The 22503-nt window shown below is 36.2% G+C and overlaps 1 protein-coding gene and 1 pseudogene across 2 annotated transcripts; one reads left to right on the top strand and one right to left on the bottom strand.

Moving 5' to 3' along the window:
* Positions 1-6308: 6308 nt before the first annotated feature.
* LOC147400716 (uncharacterized) lies at positions 6309-9110 on the top strand (annotated as a pseudogene).
* A 796-nt stretch (positions 9111-9906) lies between these two features.
* On the bottom strand, positions 9907-21069 carry LOC147400715 (heparan-alpha-glucosaminide N-acetyltransferase-like protein (DUF1624)). 2 transcript variants are annotated; one of them, XM_086441699.1, is made up of 14 exons: positions 20925-21069; positions 20382-20594; positions 14892-15029; positions 14517-14598; positions 13615-13691; positions 13117-13223; positions 11849-11966; positions 11600-11716; positions 11392-11483; positions 11171-11237; positions 11013-11091; positions 10704-10795; positions 10306-10449; positions 9907-10200 (listed from the first exon to the last, which is right to left on the bottom strand). In XM_086441699.1, exons 2-14 carry the CDS (start codon positions 20520-20522, stop codon positions 10174-10176), a joined length of 1281 nt encoding a protein of 426 aa, XP_086297825.1. In that variant the 5' UTR covers positions 20523-20594; positions 20925-21069; the 3' UTR covers positions 9907-10173. The 2 variants fall into 2 exon arrangements, with proteins under 2 accessions (XP_086297825.1, XP_086297824.1); XM_086441698.1 differs by having other exon boundaries at positions 20382-21042.
* Positions 21070-22503: the final 1434 nt, after the last annotated feature.

Genomic DNA, 22503 nt, shown 5'->3' with positions numbered 1-22503 from the left:
ATCTCTTCAACACCTCCAAAGCATACTTCCTTTGGCAAATCTAAATCCCATCCAACCTCTGCATAACTTCTATGCCAAGAAAAAATCTCATTCTCCCCAAATCAGTCATATCAAACTCCCTCTACATGGAATTCTTAAACTCAACAAACATCAATTCATCATTGCGAGTAAATATCAAATCATCAACATATAAACTGACAATGAGAATCTTACCTCCCTTATTTGTTTTAATGAACAAAGTATGCTCACTATAACACTTCTCGAACCCTTCACTTATAAAATGTGTTTCAATACGATTGAACCAAGCTCATGGAGCTTGTTTTAGTCCATATAGGGCTTTCTTCAACCTGTAAACTTTTTGAGGACTGTTCTTCAACTCATAACCCTTCGGCTGCTCCACATACACTTCTTCATTAAGTTCACCACGCAAGAAGCTAAATTTGACATCGAGCTGATAAAGACTCCACCCCTTTTGAGCTGCTAGAACCACAATCATTCTCACTGTGTCCATTCTTGCAACCGGTGCAAATACTTTTGTGTAGTCTATCCCTTGCTATTGCACATACCCCTTTGCCACCAAACGAGCCTTCAATTTGTCCACTTCTCCATTCTTCTTGAGTTTGGTTATATAAACCCACTTCACTCCAATCTTCTTTGCACCTGTAGGAAGATTAGTGAGTTCCCATGTGTTGTTCCTCTCTATAGCCCGTATTTCCATTTCCATAGTTTTCTACCATTTGTCAGGCTTCACTACCTCCTCAAAATGCACTGGATCTGCTGAAGCAAACATAACCAAATTGACATTTGCATCTTCTTCTTCCGATTCCTTCAAAAGTCCTTCCCCAGTTACATAATCCCTGATCCACCCTGGAGGCCTTCTATTTCTTCCGTCATCAGAACTAAATGATTCTCCTCTATTTTCACCAGTTTGAAGATTACCAATTGGTTCTGCAGTGACTTCCTCTTCTTCCCCAACTCACTGCTCCCTCATTCTCTACGTTCACTGCCTCATTATCTTCTTCATCATCCCATTCCAGATCAACCATTATGTGCTCTTCATAACTCCTATCCCAACTCCAAGACTTATCTTCCCCAAACACTACATCTCTGCTAACTACAATCTTCTTTGCAACTGGATCATAGAGTTTATATGCCTTAAACTCTTCACTTACTCCCAATAACACACAAGCAAAGCTCTTTGCATCTAGCTTTTTTCCTTCTGACATCAGGAACATGCACATGTGCCACGCATCCAAAAACTTTAAAGTACTCAACCGCTTCCACTCCAGGCTTCCTCAGGTGTTTGATTCTTTACAGACAATGTAGGACTCCGATTTAGAACATGTATTGTCCAGTTTACTACTTTTGGCCAGAAAATCTTCGGACTCTTCCTTTTAGAAAGCATGCATCGAACCATGTTCATCACAATTCGATTTTTTCCTTTCAGTTACTCTGTTATGGTGTGGAGTATACGCTGCAGTCAATTGCCTCTTGATGCCATGCTCTATGCATAACTCATTGAATTCAAGTGATGTGAACTCTCCTCCTCGATCTGTTATCAAACATTTAATATATTCTCCTACTTCTTTCTCAACACAACTCTTAAAACGTTTGAACATGCTTAATACTTTAGATTTCTTTACTAAAAAATAAGTCCATGTTTTTCTAGTAAAGTCATAAAGCATATAATGTACCTCTTCTTACTGTTGCAGATGAGAAAGATTGGTCCACAAATATCTGCATGAACAAGCTGGAACTTCTCTGTGGCCCTCCAATTGCTCTTCTTGGAGATTGGATCTTTGTGTTGCTTTCCAGTCATGTAGTTTGCACATACTCTTGTTGGAATCCTGAACTAAGGTAACCCATGCACCATCTTCTTGAACTGGAGAGTCCTCAACCCTTTGTTGCTCAAATGTCCATAACGACAATGCCAGAAGTGTGCCAAATCCTATGTGGAGGTGTAGAGGCAAACTGGCGTTTTCGACAGTGAATTTGGTAGCAACACAAACATCTGATTTGCTGTCATCTCGGTCTGTATTATGAGCCATTTTTCTAGATGATATATCTTGAGCATTCCATGTTGGATGAGAATCGCCAACCCTTTTTCTTGTAGTTGACCAATGCTCAAAAGATTGTTTTTTAGTTCAGGCACAAAAAATACTTCACTAACAACATGTGTAAAACTACTTACTTTCAATCTCACATTGCCTTTTCCTAACACATCCATCCTTGTGTTATTTCCCAGCTTTACCTTCTGTTTGAAGTCCTCATTCAGATTACTAAACAAGCTCTTGTCACCACACATGTGGTTGCTACATCCAAAATCTAAGAACCAGACATCTCCCCTTTGAGCACCATTCATTTCCACATATATGACATGAGCAGCATCTCTTCTTCTTTTCCTAGTTCAGCATAGTTGGCTTCTTTATCCCAGATTGGACAGTCATATTGAAAGTGTCCAAGCTTGTGCCACTTAAAGCATTCCACTGTTACTCTGTAGGGCTAGCAACCTCTCCCTCTTCCTCTGCCTTTGTATGCACCTCGACCTCGTCTTTTTTGCACCAAATTTGTCTTCATAAGTAATCTTGAGTGCTTGTTCTTCTTCTATATGTCGTTGGAATTTTTTCTCATGAACAATCAGAGAACTTTGCAGTTCATCAATGGAGAGTTGATTGATGTCTTTAGACTCCTCAATCGAGCAAACAACATAATTAAACTTCTCACTCAACGATTTGAGAATCTTCTCCACAACTGTGACATCTTGCATCTGCTCTCCATATGTTCTCATCTTGTTGGCCACTAACAACATTCTTGAAAAATACTCAGAGATTCCTTCTCCAATCTTCATCTCTAGGGTTTCAAACTCTCTGCGGAGAGCTTGTAGATGTGACCTCTTGACCCTAGCATTCCCTTCAAACTTCTTCTTCATTGAATCCCAAATTTGTTTGGAAGTATCCTTCACAAGAATGGTGTCCAATATCGTCCGATCTATGGCCTGAAAGAGAGAGTTTTTCACTTTCAGATCTTTCAGCTTCAATTCATAGCCTATTTTGTTGTGCTTCTATCTGCACCGATCTACTTGTTGGTTCAACATAGCCAGTCTCCACCGGCCCCCAATATTCCTTATATCATAGGAAATTCTCCATCAACATGCTCCAATGGTCATAGTGACCATCAAAGCGAGGGATGGTTGGCTGCGTAAAATTCCCTTTGGTAATCATCTTTTTTGTTGCTGCAAGAACTTCAAAGAACCTGGCTCTGATACCAAAATGTTAAGAATTGAAATACAAGATAAAGAGTAATCAACAATTCTAGAAATGACTTACATACTTATTGAACAATCTTAGGCTTATAAATAGCCTTTTACAATCCTAACAAAATGAGAAAAATTAGCTCACATTTCCAACTACTCAACGTGATGAATGCAACTAGAAAAATCAGGAAACACTAAACAAGTACCTTAAAGACTATGACTTATTCAAACAGAATACAAAAACTTAACTAAACCCCTAAACTTTCTCTTTAGAAGATCGGGTTGGTAATTAAGTAGGTGGCACCAATATTATCACAACAAAATAGAGGAGGTTCTTTTAAGAATACACCAACCTCATGGAGAAGTTATTGAAGCCAAGTGAATTTTGAGGCTGTCAAAGCAAGTGCTCGATATTCACTTTCAGTAATTGAACGAGCCACGGTTTGTTGTTTGCGAGATTGCCAAGAGATAAGTTTTTGGCCCAAGAAAATGAGGTAACCGCCAGTGGACTTACAATCATCGGGATAGTTATGATCATTAGGATAGCCAGCCCAATCTGCATCTGAAAAGGCTGATAAATGAGAAGAAAATGATTTGAATAGCTGGAGACCGTGAGAAATAGTGCATTTAAGATGACAAAGGATTCATTTCACAGTTGTCTGATTTTTATCAATTGGTGCAGACATGAATTAATAAACTTTATTCACTATGAAGGTAATATCAGGACGTGTCAAAGTGACATATTGTAAGGCACCCATTATACAACGATAATTGGTTGGATCAGACAATGGTTGTCCCGCATGTAAGGACAACATGGTATTGAAAGAGATAGGAGTGCTAATTGGTTGTGCTCCAAGCATATTAGTACGGTCACTCACCCCAAAATGTATTTTTGCTGACAATGAAAAAGTCTTGTGGAGTTATAGTGAGCTTCAACCCCAAGAAAGTAGTGTATAGGACCTAAGTCCTTAATAACAAACTCACAACCTAGAGTAACCAAGAGATCCGTGATAGCACTTGGATCATGGCTAGTGATGAGAATATCATCCACATAGATCAAGAGATAAAGGGTAATTCCATTTTCTTTATAAATAAATAAGGGTAATTAAAGGAGTCTTATTTATACTTGTGGTCGTCTTGCTTTTACGTTTCTTTGATTTCTTTTTTAGTTGGATTCAATCATGATTTCTTTCCTCATTGAATCAACTAGATCTGTTTCGATTTCAAACTCAACAATGATCACATCATCCCTTGATCTTCTTTTTTTTCCAGATTCTCGAAGTTCAAGCTTATCTTTGCTTATGCATACAATTTTGGACCACTTCTATCGAGATCTCAACTCAACGTTATATTCTCTACCTCTCAATTTCTTTAGACTTCCTCTAGAGCTCTCGAGGACAACAAGTGGACATCCCTTTGTTGACTTCCTTAAAGGCGACTTCTTGAATTCCTCCTCTAAGTTTCTTAGGACTACGATTGAAAAGAAAAACATTTGCCTTACTTAGTCAGATTTTAACCTTAAGGGTCATTTTGTTCAAATGGATTACCACATTGGCAATCCAACACTACAACCCTCTAGATTTCATTGAAAAACTCAAGGGTTCATCCAAGGTTTTGAAAATGGACGTCTATCTAACTTCCACAGAACTCTCCAAAATTTATAACTAAAAATCAACGGTGAAAAAAAAAAACACCTTTTTATTGAAAATCATGTAACTTAGTAAGGCTAGTCGGACAATATTAGGAATACTACTATAACTCACAAAATCTCGAGGATGTTATTCGAGATTTTCACCTCTCTACGTTGATCTTGGATGGTCATCCCTAGGTGTGGATTAAAGCTCACACAAGTTGCATACTTTGCATTGTGCAAAATTAATTCCAAGAAAAGCAACAATGTGATACACGTTAACATCTTATCTGAGAACCCTTTCTATTTTATTTTAGGAAAATGCTGAAATGACAAAAAGTATTTACTGTGATTCTCACAAGTCTGACGTGGGATGTGCACATAACCATAGATGTGTTTCCTCGCGATACGAGTAAAAACCATTTATGTATGCATGTCCACGTCAGAATTGTGAGAATCACAGTAAATCCTGTGTCACCCCAGCACGACTCTTTATTTTATTCTTTTCTCGTTCAAAGAAAGGAACCGACATACATATCTATGTATTTATTCTTTATCTGTTCTCGACTCTTTTAACTTTTTCTTTTTATAGAACAAGGAACATCTGCAGGAGCGTCTTGTTGGGTAAGAGACCAAGTATTAGTGGGGTTTCTGTTAATATTTGTTTGAAGTGTCCTCAACGTACGACAAGCATACGTCATCACCATTCAATTCTTTTATATGAGCCCCGAATTCACACAATATATATTGGGAAATGTTCAGCACCCTTAGTTTTACCACACATTTTAACAAACGTTTTTTGTCCTACATGGGTTATAAGTTTTGGAATGGGCTGATTTTTGGTGTGGATGATCTCTATGATTAGAAGATCATCCTCCCCAAAAATCAGCCCATTCCGAAATGTTTAGCCCCATGTTTACACGTTGCAAAATCGTGGACCGTCCATTTTTTGTAAATCATTTTTGATGGGGTTAGAAGTTTTGGAATGAGCTGATTTTTGGTGAGGATGATCTCCTCACCATAGAGATCATCCTCACCAAAAATCAGCCCATTCCAAAACTTCTAACCCATGTAAGACAAAACACGTTTGTTAAAATGTGTGGTAAAACTTAGGGTGCTGAACGGGACCCATATATATTTGTTACACCAACCGTAGGGTATAAGTGTAATTAACCCTAACATCTTTGCATCTCTCACTTGCATGATTCATGTGTGTCTCTCTACTCTCTAAACAAAAGTAAGCCAGCCATCTATCTTTAATCTATATTCACCTGAGGTGGGGGTGGGGGTGGGGATGGGGATGGGGATGGATAGATAAATATATTTGTCTTTCTTTCTTTTCACGAAACAGACAATACTAACGGATAAGTGTCTTCTTTTTTTCGAATTTGTTTCTTTATAATTAGACCACAACGTACAGCAACAACAACAACACAACAAACAAGTTGGACAAGTAAGTAAACAAAAAGTAATAGTAACAGGAGATCGAATGGCAGAATGATCGGAGACATCGTGGATTGTGGATTTCGAAAAGGAGGGTGTGGAGTGGGAGAAGAGGTACATTTACAATGCCTACACGCCTCAGGCTGTGTCCTTCGGTCCTTACCATTATCACAACGATAAAGAAGGGTATATGGAAGATCATAAGCAACGAGCTCTCCATCATATACTCTGTAGATCCAAAAAAACCCACCAAAACTACGTCGACGAACTCAAGAAAGATGTGCAAATACTGATGGATGCCTACAACTCTCTTGATCCCAAGTCTATAGGGGATCAAACCAGATTCTTGGAGCTGATGGTTCGTGATGGGTGTTTCATGCTTGAGCTCTTACACGCAGCCCATCATTTTTCTTCCCATCTTCTCAAACTCAAACTCAAGGCTCAAGCTCAAACTCAAACTCAGTCCCAGAAAAGTACAAGGACTATCGACCCAATTTTCAGTTATCATGGTTACTTGAATATAAGGGTCCCGTTCAGCACCAAACATTTTGGCCAACATTTTAGCCAATCATTTTTGTCCTACATGAGTTAGAAGTTTTGGAATGGGCTGATTTTTGGTGAGGATAATCTCCTCACCCCGTTCAACACCAAACATTTTGGCCAACATTTTAGCCAATCATTTTTGTCCTACATGAGTTAGAAGTTTTGGAATGAGCTGATTTTTGGTGAGGATGATCTCTACGGTGAGGAGATCATCCTCACCAAAAATCAGCCCATTCCAAAACTTTTAGCCCCATGTTTACAAGTTGAAAAATCGTGAACCGTTCATTTTTTGTAAATTATTTTTGATGGGGTTAGAAGTTTTGGAATAGACTGATTTTTGATGATGATGATCTCTTCTAACCCATGTTTTGAAAAATGTTTTACCAAAATGTTTGCCAAAATATTTGGTGCTGAACATTTCCTGAATATACATCACATTAGGAGAGCCATGTTGAAGCTTGAAAAGCAACTCCCCATGCTCCTTTTGAAATCATTGCTGTCCGTTGCAAACAAGGAAAAAACTTTTCAAACATTAAACGGGGTATGTGGTTGAGATGGGATGGGATGGTAAAAATATATAGATTTTCTAGGGTGTATGTATCGTATGTGTTTCCTAGCTATCCTGTATTTCTATCATTAATTAGAGCCTCTTAGTGATGATTGAGGATCCAATACAGTGGTCCGTTCCTATAATAAAGGTTAGATGTTTAAAACACTTAGGGCTGTTAACCAAGACGTGCAAGCTAGGCAACCTGATGTGTTTGAACTCCAACAAAAATGTCACGTCGACAAGTTATCATAGGAATGGGACTCCCTAATAATTAGGGCATTACCCTCCCATGCACCTCAAAGATAACAATGTTAAAAATCAAAATTATGAAGAATGGTATTATCCCAATAAAACATTAAAGTTTAGCATCATTTTAGGTATATGGGTTTTGATAATTAATAGGTAGGTATCATATTTCTTAATTATTAGAACTTAAAATTAATTTTCTAAACACAAACCAACGTCTAAAACATGTGACTGAGATCATATGAGAGGCACAATATACAAATTAACTTGTAGGAAAACATCCCTATCAATGAAAACATTCCCATCAGTCAACTCATCATACGAAGACTTGTTGACACTGTTGTTGTTTGGTACTATATAGAATAGAATAGTATGGACCAATTCTTCTTTCTGAACTTTAATTTGTCGGTAGGTAACAAAAATATTATGGATTTTTTTTTTTTTTGATTGATGCATGCAATTATCCTTTTCTTTTGTATTATACTTAACTGATTACAGGTGATTAATTACTATATGTATGTTGATGAATCAGGCAACAGATCCGGTTAATCACCTAAACCAACTCATATTGCACTTCTATGATGTTGACATCAAAAATAGATACATGGGTGAACACCTACACGTATTAGACCTGTATAGACAGAGCCTTCTTTCAGAATTGACCGAACAACGTTGAAAGCATGACGCCATCAAGAAAAACACCTCCAACTGTGCTAGAATTGTCCGATCAGCGACCCAGCTCGAGGAAGCTGGAATCAGTTTCAAACGTAGTGAACAAAACAATCTATTGGGCAAATCATTCAACCGCGGAGTCCTCATACTACCTTTCATCCTAGTTGACGACCTTATGGAATCAAAATTTCTCAATCTCATGGCCTTCGAAAGGCTACACGTTGAAATCAGCAATGAAGTCATATCCTATATCTTATTCATGGACAAAATCATTGATTCCCCAAAGGATGTTAACCTCCTCCATTATAGTGGGATCATTCAAAGAGAGATTGGCAGCGAAAATGCTGTTGCTAATCTGTTTAATGAGCTCTCGACCGATTTGACTTCAGACCCAAAAAGCAGTCTAGAGGTCGTACGTCAACAAATCAACAGCTACTGCGAAAATTGGGGGCGCCAATGGCGTACCAAATTCTCTCACACCTACTTAAGGAGTCCATGGGCTTTTTATCTCTCTCATCGCTGCAATTCTACTTATGATACTCACCATAACTCAGACTTTTTTTGCCATATGGCCTACAATCCAACCTCGATCAAGATGAATCCTCCTCTCCACCACATCATGAACACTCTCCTCAACCTCATCATCATGATATTTTCCATTCTTCTATGGGTATGGGACTACCTGCTCCAACCCAGTTTCCTCACTGATCATTCAATCCCTTGTTATAGCTAGCTATTGGAGTACAACAGGCCACGCATGCATGGTTCATTGGAAAAGCATTTTAATTGCATAAGTAATACTGATTGCTGTGAAAGCTACATTTGTTGTGTTGTTGTTGTTGTGTGTAAATTATTTTATTCTTACAATCACTTAATTGATTTAGTGTTGGTTAATTTACATTTTGATTCTTTTGTGATTATTGCAATAAGGTGTATTGTATACACACACACATCCCATGAATAATGATCTCATGAAGATTAGGATTATCTTTATGTGATATTTAAAAAGTACAGATGGTATAATACACCTAGACCCGCACCTCAATACATGCCTTGTATTGTAAGCCACAATCTTAAAATTAAAGCCTTAAGTATCTCCTATTTCATAAGAATAATGATGAATGCATGCGGTCCTGATGACGACGTGGCAAGGGCATAGAACCATAGATTTTTTTTCCTGTGTATCCCAAAGAAAAAAGATCTATGGTTCTCTGCCCTTACCACCACATACCCAAAAAGCAGTCCTCATTTCATAATTTAGAATGTATTGTGATGCGGTGGGTGTATAAGACCTGGACTCGTATAATAAATTGTCCAATTAAGTCATTCAATTTTTTTTTTTTGTGTATTATCAAATTAGGATTCTCTCTCCTCTCCTTGTTTCTTCTTTTTCCCTGTATCTGTGCCTCCCTTTTTCCATGGCGCTCATTTTTGCAGTTCAAATTTCCATGGATTTTGGTTTTCGTTCCAATCAAACAAACCCTTACTGTCGTGCTCTAAGTTTTGATTGGTTGATGAAGTGATTACCTTTGATTTGTTTCTAAGACGCATTTTTATACGTGGGCCTAATTTACCAAATTTGAACTATAGCATTAGAGTCGCTTGGTTTCCAGATTAACAGAATAGGAATTGCCATTCTAGCTGAATTCTCCATTCAAGTTGAATCAGCTCTATACAGGAAGCACCAAAAAATAAGGGGAACCCCTCCCCAGCCAGAAAGGGAAAAAAAAGAGATAAAAATTAACAAGGCATCTAAAATCAAAACACTATTGCCTCCATGTATACAAAAAACTGAGACTGAGTTCCCCCTTTCTGCTTCTCCCGCCAAACATTACATCATGATCCAATTCCAATTAATCTCAACTGTTAAAAAGGACAATGGAGAAAAGAAATCAAAAATCAAATACACACAGGTTCAAGTAATAAGCAAGTACTATGGATGGGGGAGGGAGAATAAACAAAACTCACAATGTTGTTTTGAGGTTTCTTCCAGTAGAATCCCTGTAGGATAACAGGCAGGATGTTGCAGGCTGCAAGAATATAAATCATCAGTGCATGCATTCCCATCCACTCTAGAACCATAGTTGGGCGCCTATATCTGCATACATCAACCTGTAGGAGAAACAAGCCCAAATTAACTCTCGACAAGTGGCACTCTCATTTTCCTAATAAATTCCATCTATGTAATTGTGACAAGTAAAACAACTAACTAGGTTATTAAAACAATCAAAGAAAATGTCCATTTGTCCATATTGTTTAAAAACCATTAAGGCCAAATGTTGGGGTGTGATAAGGCAATGCATCAGTTCTCAAGAAGAAATGAGACTAAAGATTTCTGAGAGAAATAGATGATTTGGAAGTCTGACCAGCACATAAATTCCAGTAAAGAGAATGCCAGCCGCACCAGCTGTAACACACGTATAACTCAAAGTATAGAGGGCCTTGTTCATATGCATTCCTGAGACAAGGAAGCGGGGTAAGTTAATTGAACAAGTTTAGTTACAAAAGAAACATAAAAAAAGAGTGCATATTTAGGACAGTGACAGCATAGTACACAAGCAACTAATCCACCTCTTGAAGGCAGTGTATTAGGCATTGTGTTCCACATCATTAGCTAACTGAAGATGAACTTGAAATAGAAAGAGTGCACAAGGTGAGATAAGATAATTTGTTACCAGAAAAGTCTAAGATGAAGCCCATGGCTACAAGAGTGGAGGCAGGGATCATCCAATGCAAGATCCTATCCTTGTGATCCTGCATGCAATCAGAGTTAACAAACTGAGAAAAAACTCTTCTATGAAAAGGTTTTTAGGAAAAGGAGAAGAGTTATTACCTTAAAATGTACAATAATGTGTCCATACTGCAACCCAATCAAGCAAGTAACAATTGCCATTACTGAACTGCACACCAAAAGAGAAGCCACTTTAAGTACAGGTGGGGAAGACAACAAATTCATACTCTTTTTTTCCTCATGAGATAGCCAGATAAGTCTCTCTTACAACTGGATGGGGTAAAGAAAGAGAGCAAAGGTTAACAGAGAAGACAGTAAAAAACCTTAAGAGCCCTTCAGGATCAAATGGTGCTTGACACCAGGAAGGAGCATCTTGTGGAAGTGGGCCATAATCTGGGGAGTTGATACTGCATTCCTGTGAATAAAGGAGGTAAAATTAGAAAACTCAACTAAAAAAAAGATGACACAACATTTTATTGAGGGACACCAAATAGTAACTAAGAAGTAATGCAATGTCACTGCACAACAAACCTTTGTTCGAGCATAAATAGGCCTTTGATATAGATGTTGAATGCCCAGTACTTTACGATCAATCATTCCAACAACACTACAAGCAGGTCCAGTGTCTCCCCGTACTCCACATTTCACCTTCAGACAGAAGAAAAAATACCCATAACCTACCCGGTTCAGAAATCGAATATAAATCTTTTGCAAGAACTAGAATCCTAGTCTAACAATCAATTTGAAACTCGTGAGGAAACAAAGGAAGTTGTAACTCACCGAGAATGTCTTCAGTACATGGGAAGAGCTTTCACTTGGAATTTGATATTCCCAATCAGGAACATATAAGCCATATAATAGAGCCACGTACACAGCAGTAAGCACAAAAACCACCAACCTGATGGAGGGAAAATAAGAAATCAAAAAATAAAACTATGCGGCAGGCAATTAGAGTTAACTGGTTTAATCACATACTGTCAAAAAAAAAATATCAGTTCATAGCAAGTACTAAAATTTCATCCATGTATGTGTTGAGTGTAAATAAATTTTATAATTGACATGAAGTAAAATATTCTAAAACAAACATCTCTCAGTGCATGGATCATACTGTAAAGAAGATTTAGCGGTTTAGCCTACCAGTTTGTGGGGGTTAGTATTGTGTCAGACACCTCGTACCAGTATCAGATACTCTTTTTTTTTTGAAACATGGAATCCCCGTTGGTAGAGGACCAGGACCCAGTCCACCAGTGTCGGATACACACACACACAGTGCCCTTGTTACATAGATACCACCAAAATGGGGGGAAAATGATATAGAGGGAGAGGTGGTACGAGACAGTGAGATTTAAAATGTGTTCATGTGGCATCTAAAGCGCATTTATGCACATGCATAATGACAACTGGCATTTTCCACTGTACTTTTATATGACACAAAGTGTGTGATAGCAAAACTATAATCCTTCACCTACTATGGGATTAGTAAAATTCGAATGGCAACCAAATTTGAGATATTTCTTTGAAGCTGTGAAGTGAAAAATGTGCTATCGAATGCATCCAATGGAATCAAGACCCCTCAAATACCCAGTAACAGTCTAAGAGTGAAATGCCATGCATGTCTATCCATTATAGCTTAGATGTACCTCAGCATTTTATGTTAAAAAATCTCTTGGAAACCAATAAGGTCTTTCAAACCAATAAATATATACTACATTATTGAAAAGTTTCGAAAAACTAACCACGCCCAGTTATCCTAATACTTGAGTCAACCAAGTCTAACAACTAGGTCCATCATACCCAAATCAACAAGAAGAAAAGAAACAAATAAAGTTCTAAATCTGTGGAGTGATAACTTGCAAGACTTTTCCCAGTTTTTATATCTGTTCAAAATTTTCTATGAGAAAAATTCGAAGTGTAATGATCAGTTAAAAATATTGATAAAGTTGTGAATAAATAAACAATGGGAAGCTAGATAGCATAATGAGATCTGTGTCATATATATATATATATATATATATATATATATAGCAGTAATTATCCAAGCAACATACCACTGGAACCGATACTTTCTCAACAAGGATATCTCTGTATTAACGACATCATCATTCTTGAGGCAAATCTCACATAGTGCAGCAAACAGATAAGCGATTGCAATCCTCTGCGAAGAAGCATGTCTTTGTTAATCAAAATTTTCAGACACAAATAAGCTTACACAAACTGAAACGAGCTCAAATGTGAACACTGTTTAATGGCCATTTTTGTGATTATAGGTCACATAACACCAGTGTTCTAACAAAGGGATAGAGAAGAGTATTAGTATTTCCATGGCTAGTCCCCATGAATCGAAGGCAGAAAATGCTGCAAGTTATCAGTACTTGTCCTTAACATTGATTTCTGGCATGGATTCATCCAGAGAAAACATATTGTTTCTATTGGACTCTCACCAGATTCAACCAATTCAGAATTCCAACTTGGAAAAAAAAAACAGCTAGCCATGCTAATAGATCCCATGACCTAAATTGTAGCATATGGAGTGGGAAAAAAAATACCTGCAGTATACCCGTCCATCTAATGTGTTCGATATCAACTCCATAAGTTAGATCATAGAGTCCATGAAAATAACCTCCTGAATAGAAGGAAAATACACAAATCAGAAATAAGATCGAATATTTTCCTACACTGCTGCAGGCATTCATCAGAGAGTTGTTAAAGTTCTAATTTAATATCTACTACTTGTAAAGAACAGGGCAGCTTAGATATATATACAAATTTTGTTGCCAAAATCTTCAAATAAACCTATAAAATAATTCTTTCACTTAATCTCCAAAGGGGTATTTATGTCTTTTAAGAATAAATTCTTATTCCTGAACTTCAAAGAGATGAGTCGATCTCCACTTCTGAGTCTTCTCCCTTTCTATCCCCCAAAAATTGTTATAAAAGGAAGATGCCCACAAGAAAAAATAGAAGTGCCTCCTGCATTTTTTTCTTTTCTCTTTTCAAACACTGAATTGGTATTCTTTTCATAAAAGTTTTTTCCCTGAGATTTTGAAAAAAAATAACTTTTAATCCAAACTCAACAACGCTTCCATTGGCTCCATTATTTAACTATTCTTATATCTGAGATTTATATGTAAATTTACTACGATACTCTTAATAATTTCATGTATTTTACTATCAACGCAATAGAAAAAGTGATTGTCGCATTTCTTAAAGGGCAATTCCTCGACTTAAGCATGTCACATGGGGTTTACATGCCTCCTGCTAATATGTTTGACTAGAGTAAGAAAAAAATTAACTATTTTCAAACACTTCTCTACAAGCTTCCTTTCTTTTTTGTGTACCAACTGAGAACAAAAAATATGCATGCTAATGCACTTTGAAAGCATAAAAAAATGAGGAAAACCAAACGCATATTGAATTATACAGTAAGGAAAATAATGAAATACATCACCTTGAAGCAAAAGACCAAAGGCCAATAGTTTCAGAGCCCGAAGTACAGCCTTTTTAGATGCAACAACTCTGCATGACAATTTCTGTGTGCAGTTTAGATTGTTAGCTCAAGAATACTTCAAGAAAAAAAAAAAAACTCTATTATTTCCTCATTTTGGTATTCAATTGTGTTAAATAATAGCTTCTAAGTGATGTATTGGAATATTTATAGAATGGATTATCAAGAGAATATTTGGAAACTATTTTCCTGTTCTTCCGAAAGCTGTAAATGACAACTTTAAATGTAGGGATTACAATTTCCGTTTAAAGGATCTAATTTATAGAAGCTCCAGCGGAACTTGAAGAAATGATAGAAACAATATGTTTAAAGATATACCTTATATGTAAGTCCAAGTGAAAGTCCAACGATAAACAAGAAAAATGGCATGACAAAATCTGCCAGGGTTACTCCATTCCATGGTGAATGATTGATTGCAGGAAGGGCACCACCAGCATCATCCACAAGTATCATTAACTGTAATAATTTAAAAAACACACACATGATTAGGAACGTCAAGCCGTAGCAATACCATGTCACTTAAAATATCTTTCTAGTTTGTACACAAATTCTTCCTGCAGGGTAATATAAACTATATTCGAAATAACACTGAAAGAATTTGCTGACATATATATATAAAAGTTAGTAGTTAGTATAGAAGTATATAAGCGGAGCGAGAGCGACTAGAGTTCACTTCAGGGTCGATGTAATTGAGATTTAGTTGCTTTACGTTTTCTTTTCTTCACTGAGATTGGGTTGGTGTTCAGTGTACCGTACTGTATCGAAATGGTGCATCCCATGTCTCTCGGAGAAGCTTTTGACCCCTGAACTTCTCAGAGAGGTTGGTTTGAGTCCTGGTGCAGAACTCTACTTATGATAATTCAAGATAAGAGAATGTCCTCTCTAGCGGGCTCTCTATTTTAAAGGTACAGCTCTCTCTATTTATATATATATATAATTGGGCCTAGACCCATAGCTTGGTTGGTTTGACACGTTGCAAAACAACTTTGAGGTCATGGGTTCAAGTCCAACTTACCCATCAAAAAAATAAAAATATGCAAATGTGAATTGATTTCCAATGGGCACTATCTTGTCCATCAACAGAAAAACTAATTACCATAAAAGTACTACTTAGCTACCCATTCACATGTTTTTACGACAATCTGCTCCATAAAGCTTAACAATTTCCTAAACTTTTTCCTTTCCACGCAATTCTTGGCCGATTTGAGTCTTTGAAGTGCCCAATTCACATTGAGTATTTCACTTATTCCTGAAGGAGTCCAAGATTACTCACCCAAGTCAAATCAGACTCAATTCGGAGTTTTGAAAACATGATACCATTACGAAGTTGTTATAGGTTTTTCGACAGTGGTAAAGACGGCAGTATTCAGATGTATAAATGGTTTAGGAGTATGGTGGGTTTACTCCATTGTAGCTTAGTGAACAGCCTATATCTCCATTTTGTGTTTGCGTGGTTGCATTTATATTATTCACTTGAAGATATATATTCTACTATTGAACACAATCTTTAGGTAATTTCATTGGTTACCATAGACAGCTTAGGCATAGTGTTAATGTATGCTTTAACAATAACCAGACTTATAGCAATGCTCTCGATTTGGTCCTCTATTCATCTGTTATTTAGGTTCCAGATTGTGTTTCATAAGATGTAGATGACAAATAAAAATGTGGGGTTTAAATATTTAGCTGTCCCTCTGCAAATCATAGAAAATTTGATGGGGTGCCTGGTCGCTGTCAGTCGATTAAATTTTTTTTGCAAACGCAGATGAATCCCCTTACGAAGAAAGTGTTCTGCTCTCACAAAATTTAGCAGCGCTGCAGCTTACTACAAATCATCATAAAATCTTACAAAACCTAACTTAAAAGGAAAATTAAGAACCTCCGCACCAGCCTCGAGAAAGGTCACTATGTGGGTGAATTATAGTGAGTTGCGAGGTCCAGTATGTGCATGACGAGTGGTCCCACGGAATTGTAAGAGGGAATATTTGAAGTGGGGCAATCTGTTAATCTCATGTCTTGGCTAAGTCAGCCAACACAAAAAAAGCAATGTTTAAAAACTAGTCTCTCAACAGATATTATTTGAATATAAAAATATCCGAATTCAAATAGAAGAAAAAATAATTGATATCTGAATTTGATTCAAAATTTGACGGGTGTAATCAATTAATACTTGAATCCAATTCATCTTATACGCAAACTGGGTTTGAACTGATATTATTCGAAAATATGCATATCCGAATTCGAATAGGAAAAAAATAATTGATATATGAATTTGATTAAAAATTTGGCGGGCGTAATAAGTTATTATTCGAATGCAAATAACTTATTTGATAAAAAAATCATCTTATAAGCAAATCGGATTCAAAAATATAAGGATTTCAAACTGATGACATGCCCCTTGAACTCAATCTTTTGTGATAAATTACTAAAAATGACCTCAATTCAACCTCATAACCACAACCCTGGATATTTTTTCCTTAAACCACTTATCTTCACCTATTGATTTTTCATCTTCAAAATCAGTCATCTTCAACCTTAATATGTTATCTATTTCAACCTATAAACCTCTAGGCAAGATAAAAAAATTTAGTCATCGTCAACCTTAATATTTTATCTATTTCAATCTACAAATCTCAAAGCAAGGTATGATTATTGGGAAAGTAGAAAACGATGGAACTTTTTGTAGAAAAATCATGATTTTGAAGATCCTGCTGAATAAGTTAAAAGAAAATTACTATAAAGGTTAGAGAGGTTGAAGATGGGTTTTAAGAGAAAATTCAAGTGTTTTTTTGCTAGAGGTTGAAGATGAAAGAGAGATAGAGAGAAAGGGGGGACTTAACAGGAAAGTATTCAAAGAAGATGATCCCAACTCCAGAGGTTAAAAAGCTTGAAGATGATAGATTAATTCGTTGATTTAATCAACGAATCCTTTATTTACAGAATTTTATGAATTTTTGGAAATTTTAGAGAATTTTGTGACTATGCCTGAAAATACTAGGGCAAGTCGACATATGACCTTTTTTTATAACTAAAATTTTTTATTGAAGAAGCAGGAGGTCGAGAAGACCTACAAGTTGTACAAGAGCACAAAAGACAAAAGAAAAGAAAGCAACTAAGAAGAGAAGAAAAAAAAAAACAGGATAAGCACGACACAATAACGTTATAGGACAAAGTTAGGAATTTGAAAATATATACATAAGTAATCCGAGAAAATATAAATATACAATTTTAAATAGAGTTTTTCAGTAAAAACAGAGACTAACTTGATTATTAGAATGAATTTACAAACACAATCTTATATTTCATCATCCATATGTTAATATATTAAGGTTCAAAGTGAAGGGTCGTTCAAGATAAAGAACCCACAAATATAATTTGTATACGTACTAGAGTTCACCCGAGCCTATTGCACGTGCTAAGGAAAATAATAAAATTGGAGGGTATTATTATGAAAGGGGAGAAGAGGAAAGATGGTAAAGTTGGAAGGGTAATATTGCAAATGGGAGAAGAACGTATTTTTGAAAAAAGGAAGAGAAAAGGTAAAATTTATCATCGAGATAAATTTTTATTGGGGTATAAATCCTGAGACAGAGAAAGTGGGACCGACCGTTGTATTTTATTATATTGACTAGAGTTTGCTCGTGCGTATGATCCGGACATCCTCTTGGGGTTAGAGATAAAAATGTAAAGATAGTAAAGTTAGAATCATATTATTGAAGAAGGGGGATAATAGAAGAGGAAACAAGATAAAATTGAAAGGGATAAGAGGAAAGGCAATAAAGTGGGGTTTTGTGGACCTCACTCATTTGTCTCACTGCTTGTAAATCACTTTTGATGGATTTAGAAATTTCAAATTGAGCTGATTTTTTTATGATAATGATCTCCTCGCCCTAGAGAAGGTCCTCACACAAAATTAATCCAATCCTATACTTTTAAGTCATATAAGACAAATTTTGTCAGCCAGCATCATTGTCATCCTAAGATTATCAGTCGAATATATATATGGGTCGGGTTCCATATACCCCTATTACAACTCACATTGCGACACACCGTTTTGTCTTATATGGGCAAAAATGTTTGGAATGGGCTGATTTTGTGAGGATGATCTCTATGGTGAGGAGATCATCCTTGCCAAAAATCAGCTCATTATGAAACTTCTAGCCCCATGTTTACAAGTTGAAAAATTTTAGACCGTCCAATTTTTGTAAATCAATTTTGATGGGGTTAGAAGTTTTGGAATGGGATGATTTTTTGCCAGGATGATCCCTTTATCACAGAGATCATTCTCACAAAAAATCAGCCCATTCCAAACATTTTTTCCCATGTAAGACAAACGGTGAGTCATAATGTGAGTCGTAATAGGGGTCGTAATAACGCTATATATATATATATATGGGTCGGTTCCTGCGACACATATTGCAACACACATAGACAACGTGTTTGTCTTATATGGGCAAAAATGTTTGGAATGGGTTGATTTTTTGTGAGGATGATCTCTGTGATGAGGGGATCATCCTGGCAAAAAATCATCCCATTCCAAAACTTGTAACCCCATCAAAATTGATTTACAAAAATTGGACGGTTTATAATTTTTCAACAAAAATTGGACGGTCTAGAAGTTTCATAATGAGCTGATTTTTGGCAAGGATGATCTCCTCACCACAGAGAGATCATCCTCACAAAAAATCAGCCCATTCCAAATATTTTTGCCCATATAAGATAAAACACGTTGTCTATATGTGTGTTGAAATGGTTGTCGTTTGAACTTGACCCTATATATATATATATATATATATATATATATATGGATTAGGATCCGTATACACGTAAAGCTACTCATAAAGCTACAACGTGTTTTGTCTTATATGGGCAAAAATGTTTGGAATAGGCTGATTTTTTGTGAAGATGATCTCTATGGTGAGGAGATCATCCTTACCAAAAATCAGCCTATTATGATATTTCTAACCCCATGTTCACAAGTTGAAAAATTTTAGACTGTCCAATTTTTATAAATAACTTTTGATGGGGTTAGAAGTTTTGGAATGGAATGATTTTTTGCAAGGATGATCCCCTCATCACAGATATCATCCTCACAAAAAATCAATTCATTCCGAACCTTTTAACCATATAAGACAAAAACGTTGTAGCTTTATGAGTAGCTTTATGTGTCTACGGAACCGACCCTATATATATATATATATATATATATATATATAGATAGAGAGAGAGAGAGAGTATATATGGATACTTTACTCTTGAATTGTGAGTTGGGTCTCGTTTGGAGTAGGAAAACAAAGACCAAAAGTACAGAACATCATATATATCAATATATACTTAAAAAATTGCGGGCGGTGGTTGTTGAGTAATCAGAACGCAATAAAATGGGGTTCAAAATTTGAGAAGTACTCAAACTAAAATATTTATTTTATTACCTTATTTAATAAATTAAATTAAAAAAACTAAAAAAGGAAAAGAAAAGAAAAAACGTCAATTTTGAGATCTCCTTCTGCAAAGGATCTGTGGTTCTCAAAATCGAAGCATAGATATGGAAAAAAGGAGAAGAAGAAGAAGGCATTTAATCCAAAGATCTGTGTCAGATACTGAAATATATCTTTTGAAGATATGAAGAACCGCACATTAAATACACACAAGTAATGCCAGATCGAATAGATAAAGAAATTTCTGATTTCTGATTTAGCAAAGGCAAGACAAATCAAATCGAAACGAGAAGAAAAGAAATAAACAGAAATGGATGAATTTAATTTAATGTAAAATAATAAAATAAATATAAAGGAATCGAGATCTTACCGCGACGGTGAGTCCCCGGAAAACGTCAAGAGAAACGAGGCGGCGTTTAGAAGCATCTTCTCCTCCGGCATTAATGAAGACAACGGAAGGTTTGTGGGCATCTCCGCCATTTCTCTTCGTAGAGTGCAGATCCAATTCCATTTCTTTATGTGTGTAGCCATCCTCAATCGTCAGAAAATTCTTGTTTGGATCCTCGATTCCGTTCTCTTCTCCCTTAATTAGTTCGTAAATCCCCATTATCAATCAATCAATCAATCAATCAATGGATGTGTTGAACCAACGAGAAGAATTTCAAAAAATTAAAATTAAAAATAACGATTCAAGTCTGTAAAAACCGAAAGATGGACAAATGTAGAGAGGATTATGAGATGAGATTTTGTATAGGTATGAGGACACACACACACACACACACACACACACGATTATGTGACGAAGAAATAGAAAAGGCGCCCCCCTCCTCTACAATGCAGATTGATTGCAGGGGAAGGAAAGGAGATCGATCTCCTTGCACTCTAAACTCTAAACTCTAAACTATTCTTTTACCCGGATTTGAAGAGGTTTGAAGGAAAGGAGAACGCCTGAAACCTCTCGATCGTTCCCCTCCCCTGTTTCTTTCTTTTAATTTCAATAACTAACCTCTTCTTTCTCTTTATCTCTTCTAAAATATCTATATATATAGAAGGAACGATGACCGTATACCCCGCGAGAAGTATATAGTAATAGAATTATTAGAGTTATAAAAGTATAAACCGACTGTCTCTAATATTATTATTATTATTATTATTATTGAAAAGATAGAATACGAGTCATCATCATAAATCATAACCTAGAAGGAATATAATTATTAAATATTAATTATTAGTGGTAAAAATATTTGTTTCCCAGCAGCTACGACGATATGTTCGGAGGTAAGTTCCTAAAGATGTACGCCCGTATATCCCCATCACACTTAGTCCTTATAGGTGTCTTTAATCGCCCACTTACATCTGCCATATCGCTTCAAACTCAATATAAATATTACACTTCTATAGATATGATGACACGTGGCTTTAATCACACATACTCGCAATCACGATTCTTTTTCTCTTTTTTTTATTATTTATTATTATTATCTTTTTCTTTCCAACCATAGATTTTCTCAAACTTTCAGTGGCACCGTTAACACAGCCGTTTACAGAATTATTATACGTGTTTTATTCTAATTGGTTAAGACTTCACTTCTATATGGGACTCCGTTAGATTTAACGGATATCAACCAACTAGGAACCAAACTGCCTGGACTCATCTCCAGCTGTGTAGCTGTTGTTGACACCGATCCATCAAGCCGTGTAAGACTCCTTCCTGGCTTTGATATTGTACGACGTACACGCTATTATAATGGAGTAACTTTTCTCACCGAATTTTGTAGCTTTTTACTGTCAGCCCCGGTAGACGTTCGTCCCTATATTTATACCACTAAATGTCTTTGAGATTTATAATAATTTATTGATTTATAATGACTATTGAAAATAATATAGGATAATACCCAAGTAATATCAAATTGTGTGCACCACCCCTTCAAAATGTCAAAATCGATGTACAACATTATAGTATTTTTCAAGAAAAAATATCTAGGAAAACAAAATATCTAGAAAAATACTGACTGGGTCACATTCTTTGAACGCAGTGTTCTTTGTGTCCAATAAAGTCAGTACAGCGGTCTAGCAGAATTGGTCTAACACGACTCAAATATTAGTCATGATTTTTTTACTCTCCCACGTGGCATATGTTAGAATCATAGATTTTTATGCCTTTGAATACACATATGCAGATTCCCTGTAGATTTTATGCAGATTTTTATCCCTTAACACATGCCATGTCAGAGAGTATGCCACTGACACGTGAGGGAAATCAGATTATCACGACTCCTCAAATGTTTATGGTTTTGTACACATGCCACGTCAAGTAAATGAATGTTGAATATTTCTTCCATTTATCATAATTTAGAAAATGATGGACTTGTGGCTTGAACACATTTCAACACTGCGCTGACGTGGTAGTGTATAGAGAATCATTGACTTTGTAACGTTACTGTGCTTAAAGCGGTAGTGGTATTGCACGAATCTTTTCTTTTGAGTCCAAC

This window comes from Akebia trifoliata, chromosome 5 (assembly GCF_017979445.1).
Source record: "Akebia trifoliata isolate Shusen 1 chromosome 5, ASM1797944v1, whole genome shotgun sequence".
NCBI lineage: Eukaryota > Viridiplantae > Streptophyta > Magnoliopsida > Ranunculales > Lardizabalaceae > Akebia > Akebia trifoliata.
Note: the sequence above shows the minus strand (reverse complement) of the source record. Positions and strands in the feature narration are given on the sequence as shown.

Excerpts from the sequence above, each read along its gene's own strand:
- LOC147400715 (XM_086441698.1), bottom strand. The coding sequence starts at position 20,618 with ATGGGGATTTACGAACTAATTAAGGGAGAAGAGAACGGAATCGAGGAT. Across the intron at positions 11,484-11,599 it reads CTATTTATGCTCGAACAAAG|GAATGCAGTATCAACTCCCC; the intron begins GTTTGTTGTGCA and ends CTTTATTCACAG. Across the intron at positions 11,238-11,391 it reads GATCCTGAAGGGCTCTTAAG|TTCAGTAATGGCAATTGTTA; the intron begins GTTTTTTACTGT and ends TTTGGTGTGCAG.